The sequence below is a fragment of the Gastrolobium bilobum genome, unplaced genomic scaffold (assembly GCF_033153095.1).
Source record: "Gastrolobium bilobum isolate Gb01-03AN ecotype WA unplaced genomic scaffold, APGP_CSIRO_Gbil_v1 utg6105, whole genome shotgun sequence".
Lineage (NCBI taxonomy): Eukaryota > Viridiplantae > Streptophyta > Magnoliopsida > Fabales > Fabaceae > Gastrolobium > Gastrolobium bilobum.
In genome coordinates, this window is record NW_026899702.1 from 471321 (window position 1) to 493168 (window position 21848).

The following is a 21848-nucleotide window of genomic DNA, read 5'->3' on the forward strand; positions in this document are numbered from 1 at the left end:
GATAAAATTTTGACAAATGAAAGGCGTTGCAGACGGCACATGGCGGGTTCAGATATATGTCATCTGTGCAATTGTTTTACGGAAACTTCCTTACATGCGGTTAGAGATTGTATTGCAGCAAAAAAAGTGTGGGAGATTGCAGTTAAGCGAGAGGCTTGGGAGGATTTTTTCTCTCTTAATCTTCAGCAATGGGTGTTGTCCAATATCTCTGAGGATCGTAATTGGTCCAATTTGCCATCATGGCCTCTTCTGTTTGGTATCATTTCCTGTTTCATTTGGCAAGCTAGGAATAAGAAAATTTTTCAGGGATCTTCTGTTCCTGCTTATGGCACTTTTAGAGCTGCTATGGTCTATGGTGAAGATTTTTCTTGGTCAGAAAACACGCTTCGGGTTGCTGGTCTTGAGACTAACTCAAATAAAGAGAAATTAGTTTCTTGGGTTTTTCCTTCGGACCCTTGGGTTAAGCTCAATGTGGATGGGTCAAGTATGAATAATGGAGAAGCTTCTGCTTGTGGGAGTGTATTTAGGAATGCTAGTGGAAGGTGGCTTGTTGGCTTTTGTAAAAATCTTGGCTGTGGTAATGTTTTGTTAGCAGAACTTTGGGGTTGTCTCCTTGGGCTTGAGATTGCATGGAGGAAAGGTTTTCGTTTTGTCTGGCTTGAAGGTGATTCCTTAGTAGCCCAGTTTTTCATAAGAGAAGGGTGCAGCTCTCATCATCCAGCCTCTAACTTGGTCTTGCGCATAAGGAATATGCTGGATTGGAATTGGAGGGTTAGAATTTCCCATATTCATAGGGAAGGGAATGGGGTTGCCGATTGGATGGCCTCTTTTGCCTACTCCTTTGATTGGTCTTTACAAGAGTTTGACTCGCCTCCTTCTGGTTGTCGTGACAAACTTGAAAGGGACTATGTAGGAGTAGTTTGGTCTAGGAGGTGTTCCTAGTTTCTTTTTTTGTTTTTATGTTTCCTGTTTGCTTTTCAAAAAAAGTTTAATTTGATATATTTTATAAATATAATGTTAAGTGTATTCTTAAAATATTAAAATAGAATGATATGAAACTGAATGTAACAGTAAAGAGAAATTTTGTAAATATTATTTATATAATTTTTTTAAACTAAATTATTTAATAATTAACACAATAATTTTTACAAAAAAAATTTACTTTCAAATGATATACAATTGTGCTATGTTAGTAAAAATTACTGTATTTTTTGATGAAAGAAATAGTTACATGATCGAAATCATGATGAGAGAGTGAGAAATTTTTTTTAATTTAAATATTAAATAAATTACAATGATTTTAATTAAAATATTACAATTCTATGTCGACAAATATTTTTTCCTAATTTTTTAAATGTAAGATGGTTATATATTGTAAGTTGTAACTATTTAATATAAAGTAATAAGATATTCATTATTAATTTATTTTTTATTTATACAAATAAAAGCGTACAAAATTTCTCGATAATAAATGAGTCTGTTTCCTATCTAATAACCAATTGAGAGAAAAAGAAAGCTTGACAGATTATTTTTGAATTTTTTTGTAACCTATTCATCGAATTTTTTGCAAGAAATTTTGAGATGAAAAATCAAGTTTTTTAAATCATCCGTTTTTCCTTAATATGTTTATAAGGAAATTCAAATGAAAGAGTTTTTATTTTTATTTTTAAGGGATTAAAAAAACAATTGGTGTTTTTTTAATAAAAATAGAATGAATGGAATTGGTAACTGATGAGGCAGCTTGGTGGGTTCCACTTTTTTTTTTGACCCAAAGGAAAGAGAAAAGTCTTCCACTCTCTCTTTCTCTCTCTAAAAAGCTTTGCAAGTTTTATAGTTTAAAAGTTGGGAGGAAAAACCAGAGCTTTGCTTCGTTGCTTTGTGCGTCTAATTGCAAGGTATGCTTCTTTTGTTATTGCTTCTTGTTTTATCTTCTTCTTCATGCTTCTTCTTGTTTATGGGTCTTTGAATTTGTGTTTAAAAATGGAACCTTTATTATTATTATTTTTTTTGGTACATGAACCTTTATTATTCTTTGAAACTGTAATGCGTTTTCCTTGGTTGCCAAGAAAATTCCAGAAAATGATGGCTTTTGGCCTGAGAGTGTTGATTGATGGAGGAAAATAACATGAACCCTGTTATAAAAAAGATGTTTTTTTTGTTCTTTCACCATAAAAGCAATGAAGAACAGGTTGTTTTTGCTAATTTATTTCTGTTTGCAACAATTTTTCGTTGCTTCTGTTGTCTGGATTCATGCTATCTTTATAATTATTGGTACATAACCATAAATAACTGAAAGAGTTAAACTTTATTGATTAAACATATGCTTGTTGCAAATTTCTTGGTGATTCATTACTTTGTAACTTTCCAGGTCGTTTGTTTGCTCAACAGTCATATGCATATTCCCCTTATTTTATCTTCATCCGTTTTTATTTTGTTACACTAAATTGTGTTTTCTGTGCTTTAAATTTGAAATATCATGCCAGGTGCAATAGCATCTTGAACTTGTTCTCTCCTGTGATTTTTCAGATCCTGCTGAGGCTTTAAGGAAAGATATCTCCATGTGCAGTGGTTCCAAGAGGAAACCTTCTCAAACTGGTGTTGTCATGGAGGATGAGTATGGAAAAGGAGAAGGACTGCATCATAAAATTTCTGCCTTGCTTGAATTTTCGGCTGCAGATGATCTGATTGGTTTCAAAAATACGGTTGAAAAGGAGGGTCATGATGTTGATGAGGTTGGCTTGTGGTATGGAAGGAGGGTTGGCTCCAAGAAAGTGGGTTATGAAGAGAGGACGCCTCTCATGGTAGCTGCTATGTTTGGAAGCCTAGGTGTAACAACTTATATTCTTGGAACAGGTCGTGTTGATGTTAACCGGGCTAGTGGATCAGATGGGGCTACTGCTCTGCATTGTGCTGTTGCTGGGGTTTCTGCTGCTTCCTTTGAGGTTGTCAAGCTTTTGCTTGATGCATCTGCTGATGTTAGTGCTGTTGATGCCAATGGTAACCAACCCCTTGAATTGATTGTCTCTGTTCCTAATGCTATCTTCAATCCAAGGAAGAGGATGCTACAAGCCCTACTGGAGGGTAAAGATGGTGCTGATCAGGCATGTCTTACATTTCTTGGAGTGGTTGACCAAATTGAGGAACAACAAAGACAAGATATGAACACACCTCGTGTTTCAAAAGATGGGACTGAGAAGAAAGATTATCCTGTTGATCTCTCCCTTCCAGACATAAAGAATGGGATATATAGTACTGATGAGTTTAGGATGTATACATTCAAAGTGAAGCCATGTTCAAGGGCTTATTCTCATGATTGGACTGAGTGCCCCTTTGTTCATCCAGGGGAAAACGCAAGGCGGCGTGATCCAAGGAAATATCATTATAGCTGTGTTCCTTGTCCTGAGTTTCGGAAGGGATCCTGCAGCAAGGGGGATGCCTGTGAGTATGCACATGGTATTTTTGAGTGCTGGCTGCACCCTGCCCAGTATCGGACACGACTTTGCAAGGATGAGATTGGATGCACAAGAAGAGTTTGCTTCTTTGCTCACAAGCCTGAGGAGCTTCGTCCCTTGTATGCTTCTACTGGTTCTGCTATTCCTTCTCCCAGGTCATATTCTGCTAGCCCGTCTGCATTGGAGATGGGTTCAGTGAGCCCAATCTCACTTGGTTCTCCATCTGTCTTGATACCACCTGCATCAACACAACCTTTAACCTCATCTGGAGGATCTTCTCCTTTGGCTGGATCCATGTGGCAGACTCAATCAAATGTTACTGTCCCTACCCTGCAGCTGCCCAAGAGCAGATTGAAGACTGCATTAGCTGCTAGAGATATTGATTTAGATATTGAATATCTTGGAGGACTTGAAACTCATCTACGTAGGCAGCAACTGTTGATGGATGAGATATCTGGTCTTTCCTCCCCTTCCAACTGGAAAAATTCGATGCCTAATAGTCCATCTTTTCCTGTTTCTTTGGGTGATCATACCGGGGAGTTAAATAGGCTTTCAGGGGTGAAGCCTGCTAAACTTGAAGACATTTTTGGGTCTCTTGATCCATCAATTTTGCCTAAATTCCATGGAATTTCACTTGATGCTGCAGGACCTCAGTTACAATCTCCAACTGGAATCCAGATGTGTCAAAATGTGAACCAGCAGCTGCGAAGTTATCCTTCCAGCCTTTCCACTTCAAATGTGATTGGATCGCCGTCTTTTAGGGTTGATCCATCTGGGGAAGCAGCCACAGTAGCTTTGAATCCAAGAATTGCTGCTTTTTCAAAGCGGAGCCAGAGCTTCATTGAACGTAGTGTGGTGAATCATCATTATGAGCTTCCTTCTCCTGCTACCTCTGTAGCAGCAAAGCCTTCTACCTTTTCTGACTGGGGTTCCCCTGATGGAAAATTAGATTGGGCTATACATGGAGAAGAGCTGAATAAGCTGAGGAAATCTGCTTCTTTTGGATTTCGGAGCAGCAGTAGTCCTTTAAGGATGGGTACAACCAAAGTAGCCGCAGATGTTGATGAACCAGATGTGTCTTGGGTTCACTCACTTGTGAAGGATGCTCCACACCTGGAATCTGGACAGTTCAGTGTTGAAGATCAGCAAAAACAACTGCAATGCCACCTTAACAATGGAACAGATGTGATTCCAGCTTGGTTGGAGCAACTGTACATGGAGCAAGAGCAAATGGTGGCGTGAATGCAATGATGGCTCCTTCTTGCAACTCTCAATAGTTTATTTATTTGATGATTTTTTGAATTTTATAGAATTTATTTAGATGACAGTATGTAAAACGATGGTAAAATAGTCTCACAAGGCGAGAATATAGATGTCGGGCAGGATGCAATTTTTCTGCCCCAACAACTTTCCGTTACTAGGATAATTGATTCCATTTTCTCCTGATCTTTTTTGTTATATATTCTATCTATTGAGTTGTTAGTTGTAAGTTGTAAGTTGTAACTTTGCATTGACTGAATTACAACAATGTACTGAGGTTAATAATAAATAAAATGAGATTGTAGATGTAATAATTTTAAAAATGATAATTCTCAATTTGCATTTTACACACTCATGGCTTATTCATTTTATTCTGAGTGTTATTCTGTTAGGATGTTTTGATGTGTTTTCTGCAAGTTATCATTCTTATTGCAGTAGCGGAATAAGCAATAAGTCAACTTTGGCGAGTTTTATTTTTTCCCTTTAGCCATACACCAATGTATAAGTGGGTCCAATCTAGTTATAGCTTTAGGTGAGCTAACTTTGTCTATTTAAATGCTGCTATTCTATGCGTGCCACTTGTAGTGTGCAAATAATAGTTTGATGCCTTTGGGATTCTTACAGCATCCTGAACGAGCCTCTATTTGAAATATGGTGTAACCTTGCTCCATCTATTGCCGTAAGCCAAAATGCTGATGCGGTTTTCAGATATAGTACGCAGCAAGGATTTTGTTTGTATGTGGTAGTTTAACATTTGCTTAAGTTACCTTCTTTATTTTGGAGCTTGGATTGAGAATCAGTATAGTTTCTTTTGCTGTTCGCTAGCAACTTCTTGTGTTTTTCTAAAGTAATTTTCCATATTCTCTCCACTTAATCCTTTGTGGACTCTTGCTTGCTGCTTTTTGGCAACCAAAGTTTGCATTCATTGGTTCATAGGGATGAATGTGGAGGATTATAGAGCACTAAGAAAAGGCATTCTCAAAAGCTTAATGTGTTGGCACTTGGCTTTTATTAACCTTTTTTCCTTGGGACATTGAACAATTTCACTTGTTCAGACCTCTAAAATATTTTGTAATATCTTAAGGAGCACAGAGTAAAAATGAGTTACGCTGCTTCTAAGCTGTTTGTGTTTGACTCTATTTAGGTTTTATTCAAACTCAACTCAAAGCTTAAGTAATAAAAGAACCTGATTTGTTGGATTGCATGCAAGCTAAGGCAGTAAGTTTTATTGTTGGAATTTAGAAATGGTTTAATGTGAAACCAGACAAGTTTGTCACACGAGCAAACTTGCTTTAAGGCGTACTGAACGCAAATCCAAGTATGGAGGAAATTGACTTGCTTGTGCTGTGAAGTACAGTGCCTATTAAGAAAAACTTTGTTATTTTCTCATGAATACTTTTAATCATCTTTATACTCTCTTTTTTATTAGGAATATAAAGATAGAAAGAGAATATGTTAGGATGTGATTTTTTTTTTCTTGTTTTATTATACAAAAAAGAAAGTGATGTGAAAATAATGCAAAGAAAATAATATGTAAATAACAATGTTATAATAAAATCCTGAGCCAATAAAAACTTGTTTTAATGTAGGTAAAGAGCCAAAGATAGCTGCAACCCACAAGCGGGGATGTTTATTGGGCGAAGCGATGCCATTTTCAACATGCTTTGTAATGGGAATTACCTTTGAATTATGACACTGTGATAAGTGTCCAAGATACTATGTTTTTATGGCTAAAGAGAGTTCAAATAAATATTAAAGTAGTTAAAAATATAGCGTTAAAACAATAAAACAGTAAAATAGAATGAATTGCCAACAAATAAATAAGATTCTAAATATTTGTTGTTGTTTCAGGTTGTTGAGACTAGGATAACAAAGTACCAATATGATAAGGACGAGGCAACAGTGGAATAAGGGTGTGCAAAAAAACTGGTTCACTTGCCCCGTCCTTGATCCGACCTTGACCAGTCGCATAAATATCTATATTTTTTGAACTGGTTTAATTATTGACCCACTTTTATTTGGGTCAGTTTTAGACCTGACTTGTTTTAATATTGACTCATTGACCCAAAACTTGACCTATACTCATTATGAGAAAAAAAAGAAAAAGAAAATCACAATTACATTAAAAGAAAAGTTTTAACGTAAAACAACTACGTCAAAATTTTTTACGAAAAATATTTCCATAAAAAAATTTCGCAAAAGTTTTTGACGAAAAACTAAATTTGTGACTAAAAATATTTCTGTAAAAAAATTTGACGGAATATTTTTTTTGTCAAATTTTTTTACGGAATCTATATTTCGTCAAAATATTTCACAAAAAAATATATTCATCAAAAATTTAGACGAAACACATTTCCATCGAAATTTTTTGAAGGAAAAAAATTTCACCAAAATTCTTTACAGATTTCAAATTTCGGCGAAAGTTTTCGACGGACACATTTTTGTTAACCTTTTTGACAAAAAAAATTTCGTCGAAATTTTTAGCGAAACACATTTCTATCGAAAATTTTCGTCTAAATATTTTCGTCAAGTTTTTTACAAAAACATATTTCCATCAAAATTTTCAACGAAACACATTTCTGTAAAAAAATTTCGTAAAAATTTTTGACAAAAAATATTTCGATCAAAAATTTTGACAGAAAAAATATTCTGTCAAAATTCTTTAGAGAATCTAAATTTCGTTGAAAGTTTCGAATGGAACATTTTCCTCAAAACAATTTCCATCGAAAATTTTGACGAAACACATTTCCATCAAAAAATTTTGACGGAAAAAATTTCATCAAAATTCTTTACAGATTCAATTTCGGCGAAAGTTTTCGACGAAAAAATTTTCTTTAAACTTTTTGACAAAAAAAAAAATTCCGTCAAATTTTTTAGCGAAACACATTTTCATCGAAAATTTTGAACTAAATATTTTCGTCAAGTTTTTTGATAAAAAATATTTCCATCAAAATTTTCAAAGGAAAACATTTCTGTAAAAAAATTCGTAAATTTTTTTGACAAAAAATATTTCAATAAAAAATTTTGACGAAAAAAATAATCTGTCAAAATTCTTTAGAGAATCTAACTTTCGTCGAAAGTTTCGGATGAAACATTTCCGTCGAAATTTTCGTCAGAACTCATTCCCATCGAAATTTTGAACGAAAAATATTCCGTCAAAATTTTAACATAATTCTTTTTTCGTTTAAAACATTTGATGGAAGAAATCATTTGCGTCAAAACTTTTGACGGAAAGTAAATTTCGTCAGAAATTTTTTTTTTTGTAAAAATTTTCATTAGAGAAAAATTTTCGTCGCTTTTTGACAAAAATTATTTCGACGAAAAAATAATTTTGTGTCGAAATTTTCGTCGTTTGCAATGTAGAAATTTCGACGAAATTTTATGAGGAAACCAAGTCAAAAACGGGTCAGGTCAGATTTGACCCACTTCAGAAACCAAATCAGACCCACTTCAAAAATCAAGTCAGGTCAGATCCGACCCGGTTCTGAACTAGTTCAACAAAATCCAAACCAAGTCAGACCTGACTTGGATCAAATTAAAGCGGATCGAGTCAAATTACCTGACCTATAAAAATCAAGTTGGGTCGAGTCGGAGAAAAACCTGACCCGACCTGACCCATGCACAGCCCTACGGTGGAATTCGCGGAGCAATTGGAAAATCAGAAATTAAATAATAAAAAAAAAAAATTGTAACGCTCCCCCACTGCTCGATGAAGCGAGCAAGTGGGCGAACAAACCACTAAAGTTCGCAATGCTACTCGCTAAAGCAAGTGATTGGGTTACCAGCAAGAATTGCTCGTTAAGCAGCTCGCTTCAGCGAGCTCCTCAGCGAGCAGATCCAGGAACTAAAGTCCACATTTTCTCTTTAAATACGAAGCGAACGAAGCCGTGAAGGATTATTCTGGACACGAAAAAAAAGTCAGATATCGAGACGAAGTGAAAGAAGGAGCGGAAGAGAGCACTGGATCGTTGCAGAGGAGAAGGAAGGAAGCACTTCTGCATCATTATCATCACTTTTAGACAAGTTTTATCATGAACTCAAGTTCTTTTATTGCTTATTTTAATTCTACCTTTATAATTATGAGTAACTAAATTATTTTAGTAGTTAGGAAGATACAGAACCAATGGATCTTAATTGATGTTTGTTTATTCTTATAAATTACATTCTTGTCTTTGAATTATGCAATCAATCTGATATTTATAATTAGTTTTATTTATGATTTGATCACTCGTAGATAAACACATAAGTCATATATGACAATAGGGATGTTGGTATGTGATTCTGATTGGTTGATTGCTGGAATTTGCATGATCTAGGGATAGACTTGTGAGTGTTATAACTGTGAGTTCTTGCGTTAATTCTTATTTTATGAAAAAGTACTAAGGGATTAGGCTTTAGATTAGAAAGAGCTGGTAACCCAATCACTAAGGGATTGAGATTTAGTCAATTATAGAAAGAGCTGTTAATAATTTAATCGTGAATGTAATCGTAAGAATAGGCAAGCTCGTTAAGAAACCATTGAGAAAGTTGAATCATAACTACGTCTTTTTATTAAAATTCTAAACTCAATTTCTACTATTCTAAATTCTGAATTTAATTTCTAAAAATATTAAAAATCAAAAATAGTTTACAAATTCTGTTTTTGAATTAATCACAATATTTTCAAGAAAACCTTTAATGATCGATCCAACTTTAGTTAAATAAATAAATTATTGCTTGGTCACCAGTTCTCGTGGGATCGACAACTTTCTTATCACTTTATTACTTGTACGACCGGTGCACTTGCCGAGTTTGTGAACACAATATGGTCTCGTGCAATGTATCATATTTTGTAGATAAAGCATGATCAAAACACTTAGCATAAAGATGAAAAATCTTCCTTGGTGCACTATGTGATAGAGACAGAATTAGAATTGAGAAAGAACAAGAGGGAGAATCGAAATATTTTTACACTTGATTAATTTCCTTGCTTTACAAATTCTGAAGTTGCAATGCTTTCAAGGGGTTCTCAACAAGTTGATCTATAAGCTCATTTAACAAGTGATCAAAAATTTCTGACTCAAAATCAGCACTTACACTTTCAAAATCACCTTGTTTCTTCGTTCGTTCCTCTAACTGACTTGATCCAACCAATTCATCTTCAGCAAGCCTGCAAATTTCACCCCAAATATCTACATACTCTTGGCTTTGCTTCTCTTTTTTCTTAGATTCTTCATGTTTGTTGTTCTCAATTGCCTTAACCTTCCCTTCTTCAATCATCAAATTACTATTTGAATGCAGAGTAAAGAGCTGGTCATTTTCAAGCTCTGGTGACAATTTTCTTCTCCAACTCATACTAACACCAAAAGAATCTACCTCTGCAACCAGTTTATGTGTAATAAATTAGCAAATGTAAAACTTGGAAACACAAAAAAAAAAACTTATTGAACTTACACGATGGATCTAAAGCTATATAAACCGTAAAGAACCAATTCAACCCAAAATTTTAAGGTGTTGGGTGAGGTTATATTAATGGTTTTATATATCTCAACACGTTCCCTCACACGAGAGCCCACTGGGCTTAAAGGGTGGACAATGCACAGATCCCCGCACACGAGAGCCCACTGAGCTTAAAGGGTGGACAATGCACAGGCCCACCTACCTGTGCGAACAAAGAAATTCCACTTGAAAGAAAGTGGGGGGCGGCGAGGATCGAACCCGGACACGAGGCTCTGATACCATGTAAAGAATCAATTCAACCCAAAAGCTTAAGCTGTTGAGTGAGGCTGTATTAATGGTTTTATATATCTCAACGTAAACAACTACTGTAGCCACAAAAGGAAAAGTTGAACTCAAATTAAAGAAACAAACCTGTTCCAGAAGCTTCACGCTCAAAATCAAAGACAGAAACTGGGCTTGAATCTTCTGAACTACATTCAGTTTCTACCTTCTTTTCTTTGTAACAGGTTGTTCCCTTCTTTCTCTTCTTCACTTTCTCAGCATTGGTAACTTCATTTCTCTTCACGGGCTGTGAGAATCTCAGTGCTTCTGAATCCATGTGCTCCTTTTCAGAAGAAACGTTGAACAGAGGCAAAGTGTTAGCAAATTCAAGTTTAACATCATTTCCAACATTGACAGAAGACATATCAGACACCCTTCTGCTCAAGTTTTCCTTCTCAACATGCCCTTTTTTTCTCTTGTTTTTCTCTAACTCGCGTCTCTCTTCTCGTTTCTGCTTCGACTCTGCAGAACTCGTTTCTTTTTTACTCCCTCTGGACTTGAATTCTTTACTCTCACCTCCATTTTCGAAGCTGAACACCAAGAAGTTCTCATTTTCAAGCAAGTGGAAAGTTGGCACCTCACAAAACGAAGATGATGAAGACTTAACACGCCTATGTAGACCCTGCATTCGCTTGCATTCCCCCAAGTAGTTCACAGAGTTCATGGATCGGCTACGTGATAGTGAACTTGGGTTTGCTTCACCCATTGACTCCAAACCCATTAACCTTGCCACTATCCCAGGAGGAGCAGTGGTAGTAGAAGCTTCTGTCTTTTGCTTACCCTTCAATTCATGAACATTGCCACTCGCCATTGACATTGAATCAAGTTCTCTGATTGTGTTTGATGGTTGTGTTTGAAGGCCACCAGAGCAGAGAATCCTGCGCAAGATGGCTGTGAGACACCCTGCAGTAGCACTTTTGGAGTTGCACAAAGTTGGGTCAAAACTGAGGGTGGATGAAGATGATGGAGATGATGAATAAGATGATGTCAAGAGCTTCATGTTGAATGATTTAGTAAACAAAGAAAACAGCTAAAGAGAAAAGAAAGATCGAAAAAGTGAAATGGGTTCTCTTTTTTTGTTTTTGGGATTCTTAAACTCTCCAAAGAGAAAAAAAGCAATAGGATATGAGCAATCAAAAGTATGATTTGAATTTTGCTATATCAGAGAGAAGGCTGGCGGGCTTTGCATTTGAATATGTGAGGAGGAGCAAGTAAATAAGAATGGGGTGCTTTGCTTTTGGTCATTGACAAGTCACATTTTTGCTAAATTTGTCCTTTATTTCCTTGCTTGGAGCAAACAGAAGCCCTCCCTTGGGGCACGTTAAGGTGTCACTTTTACTTCCTTGTTTAAAGAATTACTAAATGAGCAATGAGTGTGCCATTTAGACATGGTTTTAGCATTATTGACTTTGATGATGGATACTGAGGGGTGTGTTAAAGAGGAAAATCAGGTTGTAAGGTCTAAGCAAGGCAGTGATTTTATAATTTGTAGTTTTGTGTGGAGGAAGGGACATTGGCAGAATGTGTTTTGTTTTTTTCAGGTCAGGGTAACTGGTAATGTCAGTGGCCTGAAAAAATTCTTTTGGGTTTTGCAGCCGAAGATACTGACTTTTGGTTGTGGTTCTTCCAACATAGTCACTATTTTGCTTTTGAGGGGAGGGAAGGGTAAATAATGGTATAGTAGTACAATGCTGCTGCCTCTAAGAGTCACCAGTCCCCACCAACCAACTGAAACCTGGCAACTGTGTTTGCATCTGCTTTGTTTTGTAATTAAATGGAATGTGTTTTGAAATGCTTTTAATGTTTGTGTTTTTGTGATAACAGGTAACATCATGGTTTTTCAACCAATGTTCACAAGTAAGCATGGTAGAATCCTCCTATTCCAAAGTTTGAAAACTCTTCCCACGTCACAAAAAGAAAAAACATAAGTGAAGTTCCTAATTTGGTTTAACTTTTAGAACTTTAGAACCTGAGAAAGTGAATTAAGAATTTGGATTTCAAACTAAACCAAAGGAGCTACGCCAATGGTTGAAATAGGTACGATTTTGAATACAGTTTGAGTTATGAACACCCTTTTTTTTTTTTTGTTATGAACACCCCTTAATCTCACTAACTCAGGTTTGATATTTTCTTTTCAATGTTTTCTATTACAAGTAACTATAAAAGTGCAGCAAACTATTATTAGTTAAGATCTTGCTTTGGAACATTTGTCAACGTGTTTATCTATATTAAAAAGAGGAGGATATTCTAACTACTAAAATTTTTTACTACCAACTTACTATTTATCTAATTACCATTAGATTAATATTTTCTCTCTCTTCAAAAACTTTTTAACATTATCTCTCTTTGATCTCCAATGGTGATGTAATGGGTAGTAAGTTAGTAACAAGAGTTTTTGGTAGTTAGAATATCTTCACTCATTAAACAAAGGATAAAGTGTGTGTCATTTTAAAGGAGGTAAAGTTGTGTCATTTTACGAGAAAAAGTTGTGTCATTTTAAAGTAGGTAAAGTTGTGATAAATAAAGGAAGAAAGAGAGAGTTGACAAAAAAAATAAAGATGTGGGTCTCATCTCTTTGTGAGAGTGAAAATATATAAGTTGTATTATTTTAAAAGATAAACATTTTTTTCTTAAACAAATGCAATAGAATGCTACTGCAATTCTCATACATCTGGTGTAAACTACTATAAAGCTATTTATGCAAATTTATAATAATATTAGAAACATTTATTTACCTATTCAATTAAATAAATAAAGGAGAAGCATAAAAAGAACTAAGTAAAAGCTATTTATAAACATTTAATTAAAATGTTTACAAATTTCGATAAAGATTAAATTAAATTTACAACATGACAAATTTTGAATTGGTTAATTTTAAATTAAAAGTGTTTGAACAAGACACAAACGTCAATGAGAAAATAAGGCAAAATAAAATACTTAACTAAAATACATTTCGACATTTTATTATTTCTTTTTATAATTAACACCATGCTGCCCGAAGTAATGTATCCCCTAAAATTAGGCCCTTAACTTAAAATCTAATCTTCCTCAAGAAAATAGAACATGTTCCAGCACAGCCCTTAAATCACATAAAGTAAACGACCAATATTTTAAGTACAGTCCGTTGGCTAAAATGGACAGATTCAAAGGCTTCAAAATAAACTAATAAAAAGAAAAAACACCTTCCAGTGTGACAATAGAGTAGAGTAAACAACATTTAACAACCAGTCCTGAACATCTTATAGGAATTTTATTTTATTATTGAAGGAATGCAAATAGAGTGACAGATTAACAGAATTCCTTTATACTAAAAAAGAAGAAGCATTTATTCAACAAGTAACCTCTGATAATAGTTTTCTGATACAGTCAATACATAACATAGTAACCGAGAACCTTAAGCAATACTAATAGTAGAGGAATGAAACCACACATTTTTTAGAGTCATGGAAACACATAGTCAGAAACAAGCTTAATATGGTGCCATAGAACTCGGCAGATAAGAGTGAAAACATATGTTCGATTCTTTTCCGTATTATTTTTGGGAAGATTTTAAAATCTTAATCCTGAGATTCGTCACTAGTTGGAAAGGGATAAACTGATTGAAATATTTTTTTTAAAAAAAGCTTAATATTCAATTCAGATTTAACTCTCAAATAAGTTTAGACGTCATATGATACAACTCAAGCAAATGATAATGTGCACAAAAGCAGCAAAAGAAACCAGTATTTATTCTAGGCACATACAACAGCGCATATATACATGACCAATAATCTGTCAGTTTTTATATTTTATCAAACAGCTGAGTCTGTGAAAGACTTGAATCTGATGGGTAAAGGGGTGTGGGGTGGACATGGGTCGAGTTTAGGTTATGGGTTAAACTAGTGGGTCATGGCTCTGAGCTAGCAAGAGTCTTCTTGGGTTGGTGGTGATGGATCTTGAGCTAATTAATCTGTGCCGTGGATTGGGTCAAGGGATTAAGAGGATATTTGGTGTAGGGCCTGGAAACATTTGACCAATATGCATTGATTCAAAGCTTAAAAGTTGCAGTATAAATTTACAAAATTAGATAATTTTTTTGAAATGAAATAAAATAAGAGGATGATGTTCGCATCCTTGTCCAACTTTTAGAATTCATCACCCAATTTTATGTTAATATTTTATGTAATAAGTTTGATTAATTAGTAACTATACGAGTTGTCAAACTAATTAAATAATATGACAATACATCATTCGATACAAGTGCAATTTTTTCATAATTTAAAATTAGTTTGGTATATATCTTGAAATATGAAGTGAACAGTTCATAATATATTTTGCAGGAAAATTATAAGTAATTTCTCAATTATTCACCTCATTTGGTTTTACAGAAAAAGCAATATAGCCTAATAATGTAATATTACTATAAATTTTTTTTGAACTGTATAAAAGTAAATTATTATTATTTAATTCACTTGCTTTTGTGGACTACATTTTGGAAATAAATAATACCCGCGTGGTTTCTTAAAAAAAAAAAAACACGCATGGTTCTGGTTCACATGCCAATCGACTACGTTTGATTTTCTGTCTTTATTATGGTCATTTCATCAAATTGAGAATTAAATTTAGATCTAAAGATATATTAAAAACTAAATTAGTGTCTACATAGAGAAAAAATGTGGGGTTCACACCATGTTTTTTTCTTAAAAAAAAAAATTAAACAAAACTTTTTTGTTGTTGTTAAGTTAGCTGCAAAGGGAAGATACTTCTGGTTTTTATTCTATGTACTTTTGTTAGTACATAGTTATAACATAAAAAAGTGCTTTTTTTTACTTTTCACATCAGCTAATGTGATTGAGGAGAGAAATTTTTTTTTTTTTCATATTATAATTATGTACTACTGGAAAAATATATATATAGAGTAAAAAAACTAAAAACATATAACTTACATCTTTTTAAATCACTAATAATTTTTCATATTTAAAAGGAGGGATTTGCTTTTCTCCTTTTTGTTGGAAAATTGCCCAACTTCCTGCTGATACAAAGAAACAATGGGTCCCATCATTTTATGAAAAAAAAAATAAGAAAAAAGTGAGGCACAATTTACTATGTTAGTGCAGGAAAAAAATATTCATTTCCCCATTGTATTTTCCTCGCCGAACCCGAGGTTTTTGATGCATGCAAGTATTTTTATTCGAACGTTCATATATAACTAATAAAATGCTTATAGTATCTCCCTTTTCAATTAAAAATATCTTGTCAATATCGGTATAAATGATCTTTCTGCTATGTTCGGCTAAGAAAAAATTTGCCCTTAAATTGTTTGAAATACATCGATGGTAAGCTTGCTCACTTACTTGATTCAGTTAACGAAATTGGGTTATGTTCATTTTAGCCATTCAACAGGTCTACGGTACTTGGCCCTCAATAGTCGTTGTTACGTCCTTTCCTGCACACTCTGCAGGTAACACCCAGGACCTCAACCTTCAATACTGAAGCACTATATCTGGTTGAAATACTAGTAACTTTATTCCAATATTATCTATGGCAATGCTGTATTATATTTTAAATTACAATGTCATCACATGTATGTCATTATTTTGTTTACAGTTTAACACCACCATAGTAACGGAGGAGAGAGATGGTTAGAAATGTGTTCTAAACCCATAAACGGGGCAGTAAATCCATTAGGCTCATAAAACACATAAAAAAATGAATAAAATGCATTATAAAACAAAAAGAGAAAAAAAAAAAAAAGAGTTTCATCCACTTTTTATATGTTGTACGACATATAATATGAGAAACATATTTCTCTATATTTATCACTCTAACTATATTAGGTGAATATATTTGTCTCATGCCTTAATGGAGCCCATTAGACTCTATCTCATATAGCATATTTTCGATGCTATGGAATATATGCTTCTTTATTAAAAATAAACATAGGTGCCAATAACCATAAAATGGTAGGTAGAATAAAAAAAAAAAATTGGTTACATTAGTAAAATATACTCAATCTTTCAATACCAAGGGAGTATTGAATATCATTCGCAAGCACAATATATTTATTTAATTCTCAACCTAAGCGTGAGGCTCATTTAGAATGAATTTTTTTTATTGAGTTTAGGTCCATTCCCTTAGGTTATGGAATCCCCTTGACATTTTAGTGTGAATTGTTGAAGCGAATGCTCTGTGAAAATGATAGAAAACAACGCAAATGAAGCTGACAAGGCAATATTTATTACCTTATTTACTTATTTCAAATAATATTCCAATCAAGCCAACTATATTCTTGTCTCCATGTAGCAAATGAATTAATCACGAGTCCCACGACTCTGAAAATAGATGCTAAGTCATGTGTCCAGCTAGCAAGAACCACACCCTAAACTCCAACATGTAACGTGAGAAATAAATAAGTATTTTGACTGGCTAGAATCCATTAGTACAGTTGCATTAATAAAGGTGCAGCTGAGGATCACTCTGATAGTACACAATATCTCCACTGTCACTAACGAAGTGGTCTTGTCCAATACTCTCTAACAAGTACTTTATTAGATGCACTGGGATTGGCATAGATTTTTCTGGCTCACGGTAATACTCTCCAAGAACTGGCTTTGCTGCTTCTGTCTGCAGTAAGTTAAAAAAAGAGAGGCAATAAATAGAAGATGGGAAAAAAAAAAAACTGTTGACAATCATTTTCTTAAGAAAAGATAAAGAAATATGTGTATTGTGCATTTTAGGATTATAGGGAAAAAGTAGAAAGTACCGCTTCAACTAAGTTATAATGAGGAATTTGAGGAAAAAGATGATGGATAACATGGGTGCCAATGTCATGGTGAATGTTATTAACCCAACCATAGTCACGATCCACAGTTGTAAGGCCACCTCTTAGATAACTCCATTCCTGTCAAATTGTATACATTAATAGTAACACCCTGTCAGAGAGCAAGTTGCCACACATTTTTTTAGGTAGAGCAAAAGTACATCTCTCCATAAGCATTTACTTCTTGTTTTTAAAATCTTACATTAAAGTCGGTGGATATAAGGAGAAGGAAAGTCAAGAGTTTGAGCTTACAATTTCATTAACAATTGTCCCACTAAATTAATTCCTTTTACCAAAAACAAAAAATATCAAACTTCAAGAATTGAAGGGACAGAATCAACTTCATCTTTTACCTTGCCACGGTACCAAGGTAGTTTCTGCTTGTAACCATGGTGATGCAAGTACGTGACAATGTCCAACCACATAACAAAGATCTGTGCATGTTCAAATAAGTAAATAACCCATGGACATGTATTAACTGATTCAGTTATAGAGTGAAAAAAAGGGAAAGGAAGTAAAAGTAACAATATAAGATTGAGATTACCCAATAGGGAATTCCATAGAGCTTGAGCACTAGAAGTGGACTAGTTATTAAGGAAAGATAGAGAAGCAGAGAAAACATTATAAGCCAACACAATGTTGAAATTGCCACTTCTTTTCTCTCATTGGGTGAGAACAGACTGCTATAGGGATTGAAGTGAGACCCTTCCTTTCCCGGGCTTCTTCTCCACTGAAATGCAATTCAGATCAGAAAAAAATAAATAAATAAAAAAAGAAAAGAAGAAAAAGAGTCAATTTTTTGAACTATATCTCATTAGGGGCTTTTAAAGCACTCACCAAATAAATGGGATAAGCAAAGATGGGGAAAGGCACAGTGAATCTAAAGAGTCTTGTCATGCTGTCTAAATTCTTGTAAATCTTCTCTGTCAACTGAGATAATGACACAGAAAAAGACACATATAGTCAAGAACAACCTAATCAAGTTTGCATTTTTTTCCCATTTTTGGGCCTACTGCATCTATTTAATAATTGAATTAAGAGCAATTATAGAAGCAATCACATACTGGAACCCATGACTCATCCTTTTCAATGTGTCCATGGTTTTGATGGTGGGTTCTATGGCTAATTCTCCTGCAAAACCCATTATAGTAAAAGTGATGTTGTTGTCAAATTAGATTTAAGATTTGGTAAAGGAAAGAGCTTCAAGGACAAAATGAACAAAAGAAACAAAAAAAAGCTGCTATAAGAACCAACCAACCATCCATGGTATGGTACAAGAATTGAGGAGTGCAAGATGTGGCCCACAATGCTATTCAGCTTGGGACTGTTTGAAAAACTTCCATGGCCACTGTTCAATACAAAGATCAGAACCAAGTAATTTGTCTAAGTCAATGAGGAGGCATAACACAACAATGAGTAAGACTCGGAACAAAATTGAGATAAGTAATATATTACCAATCATGTCCAAGAACAAACAAAGCCCAGAACATTGTTCCCTGAGCAGGCCAATAGATGGCCCAGAAAAACCAGCTATTGAAGTGAATTGCTGCAGCTATCAATGCAGTGACTACTAAGACATCCCTTAGAACATAACTAAGAGATCTCCAAGGGTTCTTGACCCAGCAATGGCTTGGAATGGCAGCTCTTATTTCTGCAATCTTGAATGGTGGAGGAGCACTTGGATCAAAATCATTTCGGTGTCCATTGACACCGTAGTATAGAGACTTTGCATCTTTAACCATTGCTGTTTGGCTTAGTGTTTCTCAGCGAAGCAGGGGATAGGGTTTATGACTATAAGATGCGTATAAAGCTAGGAGAAGATGAATTCTTTAAGAATAACTCACCAAGGGGTCATGTATATATAATACTAAACTGTACGACAATATTATATTGCTTTTATTGCCCCTTTTCTTTTCTTTTTCTTTTTAGTTGGCCCGGCTGTAAGATCTAGCTGGTGTACGAGAATCAAACAACGATAATTTTGGAAATTGAAGAAATATCTCGCGGCGTGTTGGATTAAGATTTTAAAGAATTTTGATGAATTATTTTTGGATAAAAAATTCATTAGTATTCAATTAGGTTTTTAAAAGATTAAAAAAAAAAGTCATTCAATTAGAATTTTAAAAGATTATTTTACAGTCGATTCGAATCCGTTGGTATTCAATCAGAATTTTAAATAAAGAAAAAACAATTTTGTGGTATTCAAAAATCTGACGATTGTTTCCAAAAATAAAAAATTTTACGACTTTAATAGAATTTTTATTGGTATGAATTTCGTGAGACTTTTTAGCGAAAAATATAAATAGTATGACTCTCTCACAATCTCATCCTAATTCCAAGAATTTCTTGAGATTTCTCTATCGTAGTGTCTTTTTTTTTTCTTTGGCGGATTGACATGCTCGAGACCGTGTTCTGCCATGAGAGTTTCGTCAAAGCTCAAAAATAGCAAATTTGATAGTGATTTTCATCACAAAACAACCTAGAAACAACGAACCAACAAGAATATAATATAATCAACCTTAAAAATAGCAGATTTTAGAGCAACTTTTAGAGCTTTTGAAAATTTAAAAAATTATTTTTCAAGTTACGAGTCACGATTTTTCTTGACACAAAATTATGTGATTATTGTATTAAAAATAATATAAAACAATAGGAGAATTAAAATCATCAAACCAAATTTTGTTTTACATCAATGAAACAATATCAATTTAAAGAAAGATTGAAACTTTCATAATATGAACCCTATATTTCGTAACAATACATTCATGAACGAAATTCCTTCGCTGTATGAAACGATTTCAAACAATTTTTGTGTCAATAGATAACTAAAAACTTGTTTTTCAAAAGCCCCAAAGCAATTTAAGATTTCAATGTATCGATTGAAAATAATTTGAGAAATTTTATAAACTTTCATGTAATAAAATCAAAAAAATTAGATTCGGAATTTTTTTAGAATATTCAATGAAAACATGCATACAATATATGATTAGAAAACTCTCATCTCGTAGATCAAAAACTCCAAAGTTTCCAAGATCAATTGTAAAAAATTCCAAACGAAATTTTATCATGAACTTTAGGTTCTATATGCAAATTTAGAATTATTTTAATCAATAAAAAATTGGGTTATATAATCATATATGCATAACTCTGATTCCAAATGAAGAAGATAATTTTTAATCCATTGATCAAACTCAAGAGCAAGAACTAGAAAATACTAATGCGTAGAGGATTAGTGTAGCTTTAGATATGCGAAGAGCTGTTACTTAGTAATTTTGAATGTTTGTTAAAAATCATATTATGTTTTACTGATTGAGAAAATTATATTAGGTTTTACTTTTTTTTTATTAATATCATTGCATTTCTTTGTTATTTTTTTTATTGACTCCTTTAATTTTGAAGGTTTGTTAAAAGTTCATATGGTTTTTTGAACTCTTATAAATTCATGTTGTCTATTCAAATCTTATAAATTCTATTAGAATCCTTTAAAATCCAATCTTAAGAAAGTTTGATTGTAAAAAAAGTCTTTTGAAAAGTCTTTAAAATCCTTCTAATTCTAAATAGTCTTTTAAAATCTATAAGATTTTTTATCTCAAAAAAATATTTTCAAATCGAGAATGTTTATATCATTGTTGTTAAAATCTCGATTTATCACTACGATTTTACGTTTTTACGATTTTTTTCATCAAAACGATTTTACTAATATTCCAAACACTTTTACGTTTTTACGATTTTTTATATTACGATTTTACGTTTTATGATTCTGTAATCCCTTTCTGATTTTACTTAAGATCTCGATTTTAATAACATTGGTCTATATGAAGGTTAATATTTGTATATTTGATCAATATTCAGGAGTCTATGGAAGAGACATAGGATAACGGATCACTTAGCACAATAGTAATAGAATATAGTCAAAGGTATGGGTTGTGTACATAGTTAGAAGCAAGAGATTAGTCTTTTATTTATAAAAGGAGTTTTGTAAAATCCTAATAGCAGTGAAACTGTTGAGGGATAAGATAAGCCATGTTATCGCTTATCATTTAGGGGATATTTGGTATAGGAGAAATTTTTTTTAACCAGGTAAATATTATTAGTGGGGAAATAGTTGTAAAGCAAAATAAGTGGGGAAATAGTTGTAAAGTAAAATAAGTGGGGAAATTTGAAAAATGTTGTTTGGTAGAACGAAATATTACCAGAAAATTGTCATAAATTTATTGAGACTATTTTTGGTTGAAAGTAAAAGAGTGATGGGGAAATTTGACAAAATTTTGAAAATACCCCTGAATATGATAAAAGACACTGAGCAAATAGACGTTGTACCCGTGAAGGCATCACTATGCTGGTGCAAGGCATCTTTTTACTTCTAAAATTGCATTTGGTGACCAATTAAGTCGTTGGTCTTTCGCTTTCTATATCTGATCAAGTTCCCTCTTGAGTTGCTTGTTCTTGCTTTTTGACTCTATCTGAAGCAACCCATCATTTTTTCCCTCTTTCTTAAGTTATTTGCTATGATGGGTTTTTGTTTATTCCACTGGATTCCTTCTAATCAGCTTCAACTGAGAAGTGGGTTGTTGAAT

The 21848-nt window shown here is 33.6% G+C and overlaps 3 protein-coding genes across 5 annotated transcripts; 1 reads left to right on the forward strand and 2 right to left on the reverse strand.

Annotated features, from left to right (window-relative positions):
* The first annotated feature begins 1754 nt into the window (after positions 1-1754).
* On the forward strand, positions 1755-5014 carry LOC133292747 (zinc finger CCCH domain-containing protein 66-like). 3 transcript variants are annotated; one of them, XM_061491195.1, is made up of 2 exons: positions 1755-1895; positions 2527-5014. In XM_061491195.1, the coding sequence occupies exon 2, from the start codon at positions 2559-2561 to the stop codon at positions 4692-4694; it is 2136 nt and encodes a 711-aa protein (XP_061347179.1). In that variant the 5' UTR covers positions 1755-1895; positions 2527-2558; the 3' UTR covers positions 4695-5014. The 3 variants fall into 3 exon arrangements, with proteins under 3 accessions (XP_061347179.1, XP_061347180.1, XP_061347181.1); XM_061491196.1 differs by having other exon boundaries at positions 1786-1895; positions 2484-5014; XM_061491197.1 differs by lacking the exon at positions 1755-1895 and having other exon boundaries at positions 1941-4050; positions 4111-5014.
* Positions 5015-9683: 4669 nt separating this feature from the next.
* LOC133292715 (uncharacterized) lies at positions 9684-11472 on the reverse strand. The gene is made up of 2 exons (XM_061491150.1): positions 10563-11472; positions 9684-10069 (listed from the first exon to the last, which is right to left on the reverse strand). Exons 1-2 carry the CDS (start codon positions 11470-11472, stop codon positions 9684-9686), a joined length of 1296 nt encoding a protein of 431 aa, XP_061347134.1.
* Positions 11473-16901: 5429 nt separating this feature from the next.
* Positions 16902-19013, reverse strand: LOC133292783 (omega-3 fatty acid desaturase, endoplasmic reticulum-like). Its single transcript, XM_061491241.1, has 8 exons — positions 18727-19013; positions 18530-18619; positions 18336-18402; positions 18109-18201; positions 17816-18001; positions 17625-17705; positions 17215-17352; positions 16902-17075 (listed from the first exon to the last, which is right to left on the reverse strand). Exons 1-8 carry the CDS (start codon positions 19011-19013, stop codon positions 16902-16904), a joined length of 1116 nt encoding a protein of 371 aa, XP_061347225.1.
* Positions 19014-21848: the final 2835 nt, after the last annotated feature.

What these genes read in the sequence shown, in the direction of transcription:
- LOC133292747 (XM_061491195.1), top strand. Translation starts at nt 2,559, where the DNA reads ATGTGCAGTGGTTCCAAGAGGAAACCTTCTCAAACTGGTGTTGTCATG.
- LOC133292715 (XM_061491150.1), bottom strand. Translation starts at nt 11,472, where the DNA reads ATGAAGCTCTTGACATCATCTTATTCATCATCTCCATCATCTTCATCC. An exon ending in GCGTGAAGCTTCTGGAACAG is followed by an intron (nt 10,070 to 10,562) that starts GTTTGTTTCTTT and finishes AACTGGTTGCAG; the next exon opens with AGGTAGATTCTTTTGGTGTT.
- LOC133292783 (XM_061491241.1), bottom strand. Translation starts at nt 19,013, where the DNA reads ATGGTTAAAGATGCAAAGTCTCTATACTACGGTGTCAATGGACACCGA. An exon ending in TTGCTTATCCCATTTATTTG is followed by an intron (nt 18,002 to 18,108) that starts GTGAGTGCTTTA and finishes ATTGCATTTCAG; the next exon opens with TGGAGAAGAAGCCCGGGAAA. An exon ending in TCTATGGAATTCCCTATTGG is followed by an intron (nt 17,706 to 17,815) that starts GTAATCTCAATC and finishes GAACATGCACAG; the next exon opens with ATCTTTGTTATGTGGTTGGA.